The following is a 15394-nucleotide window of genomic DNA, read 5'->3' on the forward strand; positions in this document are numbered from 1 at the left end:
GCAACAAGAGATGGTTAATCTTTACACCCAGGTTAAGCAGCAAAATCTGTGTGGTGGCGATGGTGATGTCATATAGTGTGTGGTAGTGCATTTTCTTTGAGGTGATTCAACCAAACACATTTTTCCTTGGACAAGTGAGGACATTCTCAGCTGTTGTTGCTGTGATGAGATGCAGACTTGAACAACAAATATGACATTTGGCCAGTAATTAAAAAAACATTTCCTTTGTCAAGAATCTGCACATGCCCCAAATAAAATAAAGAGAAAAAAATCCTTGAAGATAGAAAACAATTTAAGATTCAGAGAAAAAAAACCCTTCGATGTCACAGAAATCTTAACAGGCAATAAATAGTCACACTGAATCAATCTGATCTGTTAATTTGACAATGAATGCAACATGTCCACGGACAAGAGAGGTCAAGGGTTAATTTTTGGGTCAACTAAAATAAACCATCAAATTTAAATATTCATTTTTTAAGTAATAGCCTGGGGCCATTGCAATGAAATTCTCTGAGATATTCATATTCAAGCACAACATTAATACAAGAAGAGATTATCTGAGAAGACTCAGGCCACATTTTTCTCCCCCTCAGAGAAATACTGGTGGGGTGATGTTGGCAGTTTGGGTTTGATTTGAAAGAGAGGAAAGAGCTCAGGCAGGTCACATGTCACAGGGTGAACATAGCTCCCTAGCACAGACACATGAAAGGCAGCATTCATGAGCTTTTTCACACACGTCTGCAAAACAACTGGCTGCTTCTTAGCAGTCGCACTATTACGTAATGGTTGTCGGGCTAATTAGCACCAAACAAAGCCAAACATAAACTTGACACGTTGTTTTTCGCAGCACTTCTCACGAGCGGAGAGGCTCACATGAATGCACTATCTGTTTGCTTTGAGGCTCTGAGTTTGCATTTGGAGGCCACAAGTTTCCATCCGACAAAAACAAGTTTGCCATATTTGTGACAAAGAGAAGGTATTGTAAAATATCAATTCTACACCGCCAGTAGTGGTGAATAAGGAGCTTGCGAAAGCGGGTGGGAATTTAAGAGAGTGAAAAACAGAACAAAGGGACAATCGGTCAGGCCAAACCTCAAACCTCATGGGCCAAGATGGCCTGTGCAGTGTACGCTGTGTCCAGGGTCGCCCCGCACATCAGAGCGTGTTTACACTCCGCGGGTCTACTACAATCACTTACTGCAGGAAAAACAAGCCCTCTTCTTTGAGCTCACAGCCAAAAAAAAGCAACTTCTGCCTCCCTCCCACAGCAAGAGAGATATTCAGACCGCCTCTCTCCCACAGCCGCAGAATCCAACAGCAGGTTGGTTAAGGAACGCTGAGCGAAAGATGACAGGAGACAAATTTTGGGGCCAACAAGGTTCATATTTTCTCTGAACCAAATGAAAGGCTGGGGATTGTGGATCTCTCAGCTCGTGTTTCTCAAACAAAGATCAAGTGTCTGACATAGCAAAGCCCTTCTCATCAAGAGAGCCAAGTTTATTGAGTGTTAGATGAAATAAAAAACAAAACAAAAAAAACAAAAAAAAAGCATTTGTTGCATACGTATCAAATCTGAGATCTTCTATGACGCTTTTCACCAAGTATATCTCAGGCCATAAAATGTCTAGCTCCGCTGGTTGGAGCTTACACCTGCAGATGGATTTGTTGAGGTAGGAGGGATTAAGACGGGAGAAAGCAGAGGAGGGAAAGAGAGCAACAAAGACTGACACAAAAGAGAGCACAAGACAAACACAGACAGTCAGAAACAAAAAGAAGGAAGTTCTCCAGTCTTTAGGGTACATTCCTCAGCCCTGATGCCTGAAGTATCCTCAGATCCTGAACCTATACAATCATCCCATCTAAATCCCCGCAAACAATACTCTCAGCCCAGGAGAGAGGAGGATATATTCAGCACAGGTGGTGTCAGTTGCTTCCTAGTGGAGCCAAAGGGAGCAGGAGAACAGATTAGAGCAGAACAGATACTCTAAGCCATTTGTTGGTCCCAGCACTGCACAGGAAGCTGATTCATTCATCGCAGGAAATGACAAGGAAAAACCAAACACCTGTGTAGCAGCTAAAAAGGTGGACAATATGATGGAAACTGTGATGAGGAAGGAAGAAACAAAAACTTAAGAAGAAAATACCACAAATTTATCACAAAATCAAAAGCAGGTGACCTAGTGAGCGGAGTATTGAGTGATTCACTTGTAGTCATTCACTTAACAACATAAAATGGCACAAGAAGAGGACTCTGATCCACGGAAGTGCCCTTGAGCAAGACACAAGACGCTGTGTTTACTGGAAGGTGTTTCAGCTATGACTAGGCACAAAAAATGTAACAACTGAAGCTTCCTCCAGTTTATTAGTTTTAGGCAACTGTTTAGACTTTAAAACACTTAGTTTATACGGCTTGGTGGAATTTTATGTTCATTTTTCTCCTGTTTTGGAAGTCCAAAGAAGCATGACCTTAAGTCTGTTTGTTTTGGACTTAAACAGACTGCAACAAAACTATGCCAACAAAGTCACTGTATCCCAATTTGTATACAGTCTTTGCTGGTATTTCAGCTGACAGGAACATAGGAAGAGAAATGATGTCAGTGTGACTGTTTTCTGCAGTCTCAGTTTTTATACCATACCCCTTCCCCTCATCGAAACACATGGTCTCCAGGTCTCCAGCTGGGTATCTCTTCCATAGACCAAAATCGGTGGATTAGCTCTCAAGCTACTACAGTCAACATTAAATATTAAATTAAATATCCCTCTGACCCTAAAGCTTCAATGATGAGGGGCTAGACGTTATCTGGACATATAATTTCAACTTAAAAACACCAAGAATACACACAGTAAGAGGTTTAACCTCTGATTGGACGATTAGAACCTCTTGTTCATTCTGCACCTTTATATTTGCCATTAGCAGCTATTCACATGGCCTGTTGAAGCAATGGTCGTTTTTTTTTTTCTTCACAAAGATGCTAAGTAGCAACTAATTTTAGTACAACTTTGTTCATGTTCTCACTAAGCTGAGATGCTGGAGTAAAAGGGTGTGCAGAAATTATCCAAAATGTTCAAGGCAACAGACTAAAAATCAATCTACAGTTTCAGTGCAGTTTACCTACCAGAGAGCACCACCTCAATGAGGTCTCCTTCATGGATGTCTTCTGCCGAGGTCAGCCTCTGCAGGATGTTCTCGTCATTTAAGTCGTGGCGGAACAGCAGGATTTTGTCGTACATGCCAAAGAAGCCACACTCCGGGAACTGGAGAGACGGGAAGATATGAGTTTAGATACGGCAAGTATCGTAAAGATGCCAGTGAAATACTAAGCCCGATAAATAATGAGTGAGCACAATTCACGGTAACTACATAAATCTGAAATTTAGGAAAAAAAAGAGCGATACAGATCAACCCCGCTTGTCCGACTTGCATTCTATTCGTATCTCTTCTACAATAAACCTCTTGTAAATACACACAAGCACACACACACACACACACACACACACATATTACATCATTCCTAGTGGCTTACATCATGATCAGTATGAGGAGTATTTTGAACCCAGTGGCTAAGGGAGAGAGCTCCTGCTCAGACCTCCTCTCCTCCCTTCAGACAAATCTACGCTATAAAGTAGGAGGAAATACCACGAATAGTTACCTTCATTGAGGACTGATAAGCATTTTCCTTACCGCAATCAAAATTAGTGGCCTACATTTATTTTTCATCAAGTAATAAAGCCCAGGTGCGCTGCTCTGCGCCTGTTTTATGAGCAAATCCTGAGTCTTTTATTTCACATTGTTTTAGTGATATCTTAATGCAAACCAAGAATAATCATGGTAAACTACTCCAAAAATTGTTGTACTTAAGTGATGTACTCAGAGTATGTTGTAATAAGTATGCACAAAGAAAAATGCTCTTGGCCATTCTAGCATGGCCGAGACCTCCAACTCAGCTGTCGCCATCATTGCGGACATCTGGGCCAAACCAAACCTAGACAAACCAGGCCATGAACTGGAGCTGAAGTCACGTGATCGAGGGGGGGGGCGCAGAGGAGGGTGGGAGAGGGAGACGTGGAGGAGGAGGAGAAGGAGGAGGAGGTAAACATCCTGAGAGGAGTAGAGGAGAATCAGCGTACAGGAAGTGCAGCGCCAGTCAATACTGAGTCACTTCCTGTACTGAAGGCAGCTCATAGCCTCTTGGAGAGCAATGGTCTTGTCACAAGCACAGGGCCACAAAAAATTTAATCGACACATACACAAAAAGTGTACAGCATATGTCCAAATATCTGCTGCACACATACACAAAAGCTAACTTAAAATTGAAGCTTGCAAAAAGAAGAATCCTGTTTTGAATATCAGGGATGGGCTCTCATCTCCTGCACAGCAAAACATCCCTTTTGCAAACCCGCCAGTGTGGAAAAAGCCGATCAACAGTAGATGGATGTTCAGAGCCGTCCTGCATGGTAGGAGTTCAGGAATTGAGGCTCAGTAATTTTACACCAAAAGCATGAGTCCAGTCTGAATGCCAAGCAGGCTGGTACTGGAGGATCCACCAGCTGTTTCCCCCTGAACCAGGGTCACACACAATGGGCCCCACAGAACAATGCCACTATGGCCCAGGAGCACTGGGGTTGGCACAGTGTCTAGGCACTGGACACATAAGACACCTGCAACCTTTTAACTGCCAAGAAACAAAGCCACAGAGACAGCGAGACAGATTGATGGCTCAGAAAAACATGGGTGTATTACATGTCAACAAAGCCAGAGGAATGAACCGTCAGGAGACAAGAATGTAATTCTGCACAGAAACTGACAACTATAGAGGCTTCTTGCGGTAATTCAGGCAGCAGAGGGGAGTAGTCGTCGGACAGAGAGACTCTCCAACAAAGGACCTGGTGCTGATCTCCTTGTGGAAGAGGACATTTTCCCTTCAGGAATCACTAAAGTACATTGTGACACAAAATATCACTTCTTGTACAACAATGGGATTTTCCAATGAAAGACCTACCAGGCTTAGAATAACATTTATGAACTGTCTATAGGATCATCCTAGGAATAAACAATATGTAGTTTGAGCAACAATATTTCTCAGTCTTCTTTTATATACAATCATTGCTTTGCAAAGAATGAAATGTAAGTTATACTGGACCAAATCAGTTAGAAACCAGGATATTGTTTCTGGAAAGACACACTGCTGTTGAGTGTTCCAAATGTAACGTACATTCAATTCACCTCCAGTGTACTGGAGTGGAGGCAGATATCTCATTGGCAGATATCTCAAAACTAAAACTATCAGCATGGCAAGATACTATTAGTTGCAACTCGAAAAAATATTTTGGGTGAACTTTCCCTTTAAATAAATGTGGCCATTCAAACTGAAGTGAATGAGTGTGGAATTACTGCATTATCCCCCTCTCATAATTACGCCAATGATTGCGGGAGTGGTTATTTACAGATGTAGATACTGAGGTTGTGCAAGGTTAAAGTCTGCACATCTATAGAGAAATAATGAATGCCAATTTGTTTTCTTTTTCATTGCACCAGTATATACTACCAAAAAAATCAACTCCTGGGTTCAAGTCCATTGGAGTCCATTCTGTTCAAAGTCTGGATATTCTCTCCGTATTCCTATTGGGATTACTCCAGGTGCGACACTTTTCTCAAATGCATGCGGTTCTGCAGGTCTGTCTGTCAAGGTGTACCTAACCTCTTCACAGCGCCTGCTGGCCAAAGCCCCTTTTCTCCCACAACCCCATGCAGGATAAGTTTCCCTTTCTGGTTGACTCCCCGTTGTGTTTTTATGATACAAGGGGAGTAAGATGTTGACATAAAATGTATGCATTAAAAATCAGAACAGACACAATGGTCTGACACACACTCACAGTCGCACACACCGACACCTTGCCATCATAATATTGACGAGTTGGTAATACTGTGGCCTAAACGAGAGGTAAGCCTTCACAGACGCTGCAGGACTGTGGTGAGTTTGCATGTTAATGTGTTTTTTGCAATGAAGATTTTTTGTGACAACAGTTCATCTTATAAGAGACACCCACATCCTTCCTTATGCTATTATGTTATAACCTCAACAGGAATGATAATTCACCCCTCTGTATGAAGATGATTTCAGCTGTCTCCAAACTACTGCAAACGCAGTTACCCGGAAACAGTTTGTGGGGAGAAAGTTTTGCTCGGCTCTGAGTGTAACACAGGGCACGTGCCTGTATAATAGAACATTTCCAAGTCGCCCCCTCCTTCTGACATAGCTACATCCTAAATCCTGTCACCCTCTGAGGTGATTAATGCTATGTGGCCGAAACCATCACCACCACTGGCAGGCCCGGGGGGGGAGGGGGGCATCCTTCCTGAGCCGGCTGCAGTGTCATGGTGGGGTTTTCCTCCACTTGCCTGACACGCCTGCTCTTCCACACACACACAAAAATTGTGGTCCATGCCCAAATCTAGCCAGCTGGAGTCACCTCCTCTTGGCACCACACGCAACACTTTCCACTGCACAGAACAGGTCCCATTCCAGAGCAGGAGCATCTGCAGGCCAGCACATAACGACTGCGAGGGCAGAGGACACTACTTTTTTTCCAAGGTCTATTAAAGCAAGAGGAAACCAGAGGTACAAGAACAATAGATTGGCTGGTTTAGGGCACATTTTAACAGTATGTTGTTCAGATTAAACAGATAAAGTTATAATTGATGGCTACCCTGTAGGGGCACGCATGCATAGAGCAGAAATCCCTATTTTCATACGTCTCCTCCCTGCATGTGAAAATAAATCATTCACCTCCGCTGTGCTGCTGTACACATATGCACCCTCACACCCCCTCACCCACACATGCTACTGCATACATCTCTGAAGCCCATAGTGACTAAGCATGTCTTTTGTCATCTTCAAACACAAATCCAGTCAGGCGAGCGGCCGCGACCACACACGCACACCAAAGACCCCGGTGCAGAGGAGCTGTGTGTGAGGTCCACAAGTCAGGCTGGAAAGACGAGTGGAAAGGGGCTTTGCAGTAGTAAGCTTTTGTTAAACGAACTAATCCACCATTGATATGCTAAATCCTGTTATAAGAAAAGAGAGTGAGAGGCGGGAGAGAAGAGGAAAGAAGGGAGATGATTTGGGTGGTGATAGCGGTGGGGTCATATTTCACTGGGAGCCACAAAACAAATTTTTTTTTTTTTGGCTCACTGGGAACCAAAAACAAATTATCTCAAGACAGCAATATAAAAATGATCTGGTTTGAATAACCAACTGTCCCATTTGGCACATGTTGATGTCGGAATGTTGATGCTTTCTTTTGTGGAGCTATTACTATCGGTTGCACTATAAAACAGAAAAAAAATAAATTAATTCAATTAGAGAGATGACTCATAAGTCATAACTCATCCATGTACATCTAATGATAAATGTGACATTAAAACTTGAGGGGGGGGGGTCCTGTGGCTTGTTTTGAACAATCCACTGAATGTCTTTGCTGTCACCGTGAAAAAAAGACACAGAACCCATGTGTGGAGGCTGTCAGTCACAGACGACAATAAGAGCTCGTGTCAAGAAGGAATAGCGTGCACATGATTTTGTGGCTCGACATTTGAGTTTTTGTGCCTGTGTGATGTGAGGCAGAGGTGGATGGCAAAAGGGAAGTGGTGCTGAGAGCGCTGCAGAGGCTCTGACAGATGGCCATGTGATTACAGTAAGGAAAAATATGCTGCTTGACCTAAGGCTGCCTCATACCTTTATTGGTCTGGCAGCAGGCCAGACAGATGTGGAAGACAGCTACAGTATGCTCTGCTCCAGATCAATCTGCATGAGCAAAAGGTTACATACATGTGTAGCTGAGTAAACAATACTGCTCATAAAAACAGCCACCTGTAGTACTGCTATATGAAAAAGTATTATAGCTATTTGGCTAGCAAAATGGCTGCTACATAAATGCAAGTGCTGCATTTTATTTTCTCAATTAATCTTTCAAAACAGCTTGTTTTGTCCGAGCAACACTCTAAATCTAAAGAAATTCAGTTTATCATCACACAAGATGAGGAAAAGTGAGAAAAGTTTTACATTTGAGAAGCTGGAACTAGGAAATATTGAGTATTTTTTGCGTAAAAGAATGACTTGAACGATTAACATATTATCAGAACAGTTGCGTATTATTTTTCCGTCAAATGACTGATAAATAGATTAATCGTTTTAATCCTGTGCTAATGCATTTTAAAATGCATCTTTTCTTCATAGTTTTTCTCAATCAGCCTTTCATTCACACTAAGAAAGTGTTTCAGGCCACCAACAATGGGGCTTTTCAAAAAAACCCTTCAAAGGGGATGCATTTGAAAATGCCAATTTTGTAATGTGGGCAAGGAAAGAGAGAGCTTTTCAAAATTCTGTATGACTGTCATGTGACCACTGGCGTGGCGCTTTTCATCATGCTGACTTGCTGGCTCATGCCATTCTTAATTCTCACTCTGTAAATAACAAATCTGACATAGCCAGAACTTCATATTCAAATAGAAATTAAAGCACAAAATTGATTCAGAAAATGGCAGAATTTTTTTATTTAATTTGGAGTTTCCAAAAGAATTTCCAACCTCCTAATATCTAGTTTTTGACAAGATGTTTTCCAGAACTCTCCAGGCATCTGACTTTGTGAGATTACTGAGTAACCAACATTGCTTCTTTCTGCGTATGTCCACTATAAAATTTAAGCATTCTTCTATTGTTTGGCATTTCAAAGCAGACAGTACAACCTAAGAGATAAAACCTGAAATGCTAGAGTCGAGGGAAAATCTTAGACGTGTTTTTGTCCTCACGCCAACTCGAATCCAAAGTCCAGCTGGGAAACCGTGAAAGTGAATGAGCAACAGGCTCACTCCGCAACTACTTCTTAGGTGCCCTTGAGCAGGCACTTAGCCCTGGGCTAGCCTATACTGGTCATGTGTAAATGGGCATAAGTGATTGGATAAGCAAAAGCATTAGAAAAGCAGGGGCTAAAGGATTATCTAACCTCCCTCAAGAGGACTGAACCTAAATATTTTCATCAAGGTGGGTTCAACAGGGGGTTCTTGGAAAACATTTAACCAGAGTCAGGAGGTAGAGGGCCCCTCTTCATTTAGCTTGAGGTGGCAAGATAAAGACCGTCACAAGATCAGTATGATACAAGGTACTTTTATTCACAAGATAAATAAGTCCTTTGGCTGATAACCCTGCAATTATTTAGTAGTCCTACAACACACATCACACTGCCCCAGAAATCTACATAAGGAGACATAAGATATTGGTTTCTTCTTGTTTCTTTTATATATTTTAATGGTCCCTAAGAAGAGAGTTGGACCAAATGGCACATATATTTAAACATGGTAACTGACTCTAAGCAAGACCGGATGAGTTTTTTATGGGCAGCAGATTTAATAGATAACTTGTACTGCATCAACGTGCTCCTCAGTCAGTCATGAAACCATAAGTTCCACTGAGCTGTAGTGGGGATTTCACAAATAGGAAAACAGTTTTTTACGTTAAAACAATGGGGAAACCATTGTTTGACTTTGAGGTGCATGTCAATGCCCACAACAGAGGAAAATATACTTCAGTAACTCGTCAAACGAATGCACTGGAAAATCCAATTATGTGCTCACGCAAACCTTGGGGGAAAGCTGTGTAATTACTTTGTTCAAGTCACATCAAACACACTGTGGAAAAACTGTGTTAATTTATTAAAGTCAACAGTGGAATTGTATTTGTTTTCATTATATATTACTAATATAATACCAAGCAAAAGTTTTCTACACAGCATGGTACAAGAAACACATGCACAGCGAATTATACGATTACTAGATGCGGGCATCAACAACAGGCAAATAATTCATTTGTCGCTTGGAGTGAGGCATCAAAAGAGGGCACATTGGAAACACTGGTTTTCCACTGTCTTGTTTAACATTAAGTGTTTTGGTCCGGCTTTACCAGTTTCCATATAATTTGGCTGCATGACTTCTAAATAATTCACTTTGATGGTCCACATGTCCCCACTGTACAGGCGGAATGAAGCAAATTCAATATAAACATACATTCTACTCGGTCTTAGGCAAAAAGAAACCCTTTCAATTTTTCAAAGACATTTTTTTTTCTCTCTAGAAAAGGGAATGTTCCAAGTTTAAATGGACTATAAATGGAAATGAATGTTGGTTTGTAACTGTTATGTGATGTCTAACATAAGGAGCAAGCAGTTGATATACAAAAAAGATTGCTAAAAAAAAAAAAAAAAAAAAAAAAAAAATCAAATTAAAGCTTCAGTTCCACATCTGAAGCATGAAATCATTCAATCAAAACATAATACATCACAATAATACATCATGTACATTATGTACTTACATACATGGCCTTTATGTACTACCGATATAATTTACACACCAATACACAGCTGATTTATGGATCTAGCTCTAATTTTATCCAGGGCATCCTCGGAAAACTTCTAGAAAGCCTTATTCAGTTGCTATAGGTCAACAGTTTATAAAACCCCTTCATATTAGAGAGCTCTGTGATGCAAGATGACCACATCATCTAACACAGCACCCACTGTGCTATTCATTTAACAAGACATTTCAGATAATTTTGCAGGTTGTTACAATACACTGCACATCTACTGACGACAGGCCATGATGAGTCAAGTAACTCAATAGACTGTGCTTCCCTTCTGCTCTGCAGCCAGTGTATGGAAAGAAAGGCAAAGAAGCATGCTTCATCTCAGTGGTACATTACATTAAACTATTTGCTCCTCTGTTTTCAAGCACACGCCAAGACAAACACACTACAGCTGGAAGCAGAAAGAGCAAGATGGGGGCTACGTGTAGCTGACTAACAAAGCACTACCCTCATATGGTTTATATTCAAGCAAGCATCCTTGTACACATTCAGGGTCAAGCCAACTCATCCCATCCCTCTCCACAACACATTCATAACGTGTGCTCCCCCCTGAAGTCAAGTCAGCTTCTTTTCCACAGCCAAAGGAAGACTCCCCTAAGGGTAACCAACTGAAGCAGCCTCATACAGCGGAAAGGAAACTCATGTGGTGGGAGAGCGGCAAGAGAAGCTGTGACTTTCTCACACTACGGGCTGACTAACTTGTTTCCTTCCATGTGGCAGAATGTGGCTCATACTTCATTCATAGGTTTTACTGTGCAAGGCTATATCGTCGTGGAACACAATAGTATGTTCTTCAGAACTATAAATACAGTGTGAATGATGATTTTGCTTCTCAGTGTGTGAGCCACGCATGAAATAAAGCTTTACTTGAAATATATCTGGAGCAACGGTCAATTACAACGTGCATGACACCTTAGCAATGCATTTTCAAAACTGTCAACATGCACTGCACAAGCTGTTAATCTTCACTGCCACCCAGCTGTAACTCTCCCTGCCTAATGCAGCCAACATGCTCATTCTGCTGCTTGGTATGAACATGGATCAACACAATGAGAAAGCAATTTATTGTTTGACCAACATCTCAGAGCTCTAGACCACTTCACACCTCTTGTCTCTAACTTCTGTGCATGTTTCAGAAAACTGTGAACGTGGAAGCGCGGCTGGGACATAGCTGAATAGTAAGATGAGAAACACAGAGGTCTGAAAAAGTGCCAAGTATTCACATGCAATTTATTCACTTCTTAATGTAAGCTGAGAGCTGTGGATGTGTGTGGCTGCAGCCTACGAGAACATGTGTGTATCGACATTTCTGGTGGAATCACAACTCTAACCACTGAGCTCAGGTCAAGGGCCTTGTCCAGACCACAGTGTGTAGTAGGAGACTCTACACCTGTCTACACACTACAACTCTTTCAATCATCAGGAGACTCTAAAAAAACTATACTGCTTACTCAATTTACATCAACCACAATGGCTGATGGTTTCCAGCCCCATTTCTCCCTGGTTCCACAAAACGTCACTGTGAAGCTCTCCAAAGAAAATCCTTCAATTATTTCACCAGGCTTTTGATTATTTGGATCCAAAGAAACAATACCCCTCTGTGGTAATTTGGCCTTAAGTGCAGACGCACTGAAGTGGAGTGGAGATAATGGTGGTGAGGTCACCGTTTGGTTACTAGCCACTGTATCCCCAATGAGAGCCAGGTGGCTTTTGGCCTAAAAGCCCCAATTTTTTACATACATACATAACAGAAAGTGTCTCATCCCTCTTCGATGACGATGTCCTGCATGTGTGTGGGTGTTTGCTTGCAGGCATCTGTGTATGTATGAATGCACGTGTGCCTGAGTATTGCATGCATTAACAGTGTACAGAGGCAAGGCAAAGAAGAGGAAGGCTGTGTCACAGGATCCAAAAGCCTCTCAGGAAGAGAGCAGTGTGATCTAAAACATGCTTGGCCAGGCCCCCGCACTGTGCTGCTGAGTTATAGCCCCACTGCGATCCTCCGCCAGCGCCTCCACCTCCAGAGATATACTGCAGTACAGACTTCATTTCCCCTCTCGGGCCAGGAGTAGCAGGGGACAGCGACCAGATTCACCTCCACACGGGGCAAATAAACAGGTGGACCTGGGGGAATTCATGCGTGTTTGATGACGACAGCACTTTCTCCTGTTCTGGTAGAGAGGGAGGTCAGAAGGTGCGCAGTAATAGCAGGATGTAGGAACTTGCGGCTGTTGCTCAACAGAAACATTAATAATTGCTCTGGGTTCTGTGTAACAGACTGGGCAGAGACTAGCCGCTTGAGGTTTTCTCTTTCTTTATGATCAATAATGAGAACATACTTTTACAGAGGTGCTTTTGTTGAATTAGCAGTTTCACAGAAATATAATTGTACCTCTGTAATAAAATTAAACTAAACACTCAGTCCAGCCAAATTCCAACACCCAAGCTGTCACCTTCTTCAAAACAGAGACACCAAGAGGCAATTTCTCAGAACGTTTAAACACACAGACAAGAATAATAGCAAGTGCAGTGTAGGCAAAAGCCATTTGAACGCAGGCACACAGACTGCACAGGCTGTGCTGCTTGGCCAACCACAGCAGATTGGAGAGCATGAGCAGAGAGAGAATATGGAAACAGGGAGCGGCTCTGAGGGGAACTAACCTAACAGGGAGTAGGGCTGGAGAAAGAGAGACAGTGACAAAAGGAGTCATGCTGAGTTGCTGACTGTTTCCCTTGGGTTTCAAAATGCCCAGATAAACCAATCCAACAAAAAGTGGAATTGTAATACAATGACTTTTCTTTGCATTTGGCCTCTGGTCTTTTTCATTAGGGGAAATGTTGCTTCTTATATGAGTGGAATAATCAAAGACCTTTTCACTTCATAACACAGTAGGTTTCTTGTTCTATCAACAACTTGTTGTATCAACATGTAATTGCACTTCCCCTGCCACCTTCCTATCAGTTTGACAGATCACCCTCTAAGCTGAAAGACAGGAAAGGCAAACAGTGCTGAGAAAACAACACAGAATAAGACATTCTGCAACCTGCTAGTACTACAGGGATCAATAATAGCACACTGATATCACCCTGTAGCTACAACAGAGGCCATGTGCTCTTCATTGCAGGACACTGGAAACATTTTTGGCACGTTAACAGATCTGCTAAGGTCATGAGTACAACATCTGTTTGTACTAGTCTTTTGAATTGAAAGGTTTTTCAGTTCAGAAAAGCAACATTATTGGTTAACTAGGTCAAACAAGCAAGGGTTAATATCTTGAAGAGGGCCGTGTTGTTGTCATTAAGCCAAGTTTAACCCCTTACGTTCAACATTTGTCACGGTTGAAGTCTTCCAAGTGTGCAGAGTTTGTCAGCAAATGCAGTCGAGGTGGAACCCAAGCCGTTAATGAGTAAATTAATAAGGGAAATGAAATATCCTCTTTCAGCGAACTGTGTTTTGCTATGGTTACAAATTCATGAACGGAAACTAGTGGGGTCTCTCAGGAAGTACTCCTAAATCACCACACGTGGTTGGCTTCACAAGGACAAAGTCACCGGGATTCCTGAGTATTAAATGGTTCTAAATTACTGCTGCCTACCACCTCAATATAATCACAGTCAAAGCCTATTCAGCTGGCATTAGCAGAGATTGGAGTGATGCGAGATTATCACCTGCCACTGGCTAAAGTCAAGTATGGTGAAGGGCATTTGGACAACTTAGAAGCACAGAAAATCCAAAGCAAAGCCACACTTGGTGGCAGGAGCAGCCTTCTACTGATGGTTTTGGCATAAAACATTCTGTATGGTGGCCACAACCCCGTCTGTACCCCATGCGAAGCCTGCCAACAGGGCTGTCCCAGCCTCCCCTGCCCCTTTTCCCCGGAGAGGACCACTCTTCTCCACTCTGTCATTCTCTGACTCTTGTGGCCAGGCCCTCCATTGCCTTGCCACTTTACATTTAAAGGAGAGCGAGGCGGCAGAAATGTGCACTGCAGATGGTAGAAATTACTTAGCTCACTTAACTTCAGAGATTTTTTTTTCCTTTTTCTTCTCTCTCTCCGTTTTCCACAAATTACTCCAAGACAGGGGAAATTGATAGATTCCTAGTGCAAGTAAGCTTTTGAGTTGTACATGGAAGACGTTGGTTTTTTTCAGCAATTCCAATTGTGATATCAAATTAGTCAGCTCCATTGCTTTGGACTACATCAGTATGCCTGCAAACGAACACTGAAAACCATCTAAGTTGGAAAGGCTAAAGCCATAACAGCGTGTATTCAGAACCAATACCAACAGTGAATATTTTGATTCAAGGGTGACCTGTTATTTCTTGAGAAGGAGCTGAATGTGCTTTCCAGGAAACGTCTGGCTCCATGTATATCACACATAAAGCCCTGTGCTGTTGGGAAGTCCTCTGGGGTAAAATATGGCTGCCAGCTCCATAGGAACATGCAGATGTGGGCTTATACTGTTGAAGGGAGGGAGGGAGATGGTGGTGATTTATTTCCTGTGTGTTTCAGTTAGTTTTGGTCGATGTGAACTGCAGTCCCTCAATTTTCCATCTGCACCCTTCTTTCTTGCTATTTTCTTTTCTTCTCCTTATAACGCTTTCATTTTCTCTTGCTCCGTTCTATAGACACATTTTCCCAGACCAAATCTATCTTTGTCACAAACTTTAACAGCGGTCTAAGAATTTAGGTGAGAAGGCTGGTGAGATTACAGGCATTTATTGTTTTTATATTCTAAATCCTTATCACTAAAACAAAGTTTTCTGATTAAAATTGGAGACAATAAGCTTTGCTAAAAAGATGCCTAAAGGCAGATACAAAACCATCACGAAAGCATACAAATGCAAACCAAAGAAAGCCTTCTCTACCATTGCAACTCAGTCTAATTAACTTTTGAAGAGGAATGAGCCAATCTTGTTTTCTCTGCCAAGTGTTACCTTGCATCATGCAAGTGATATCACTCAATGGTTTAAA

General features: G+C 42.1%; 1 protein-coding gene across 5 annotated transcripts in view; it reads right to left on the reverse strand.

Moving 5' to 3' along the window:
• Window positions 1-15394, reverse strand: part of prkd3 (protein kinase D3) — a 40211-nt gene that overhangs the window by 17422 nt on the left and 7395 nt on the right. For all 5 annotated transcript variants that reach the window (XM_040137340.1, XM_040137341.1, XM_040137337.1 and 2 more), the window contains exon 4: window positions 3117-3255. In XM_040137340.1, the coding sequence (XP_039993274.1) occupies window positions 3117-3255 (139 nt within the window). The remainder of the gene's footprint in view (window positions 1-3116; window positions 3256-15394) is intronic.

The sequence above is a fragment of the Xiphias gladius genome, chromosome 10 (assembly GCF_016859285.1).
Source record: "Xiphias gladius isolate SHS-SW01 ecotype Sanya breed wild chromosome 10, ASM1685928v1, whole genome shotgun sequence".
NCBI lineage: Eukaryota > Metazoa > Chordata > Actinopteri > Istiophoriformes > Xiphiidae > Xiphias > Xiphias gladius.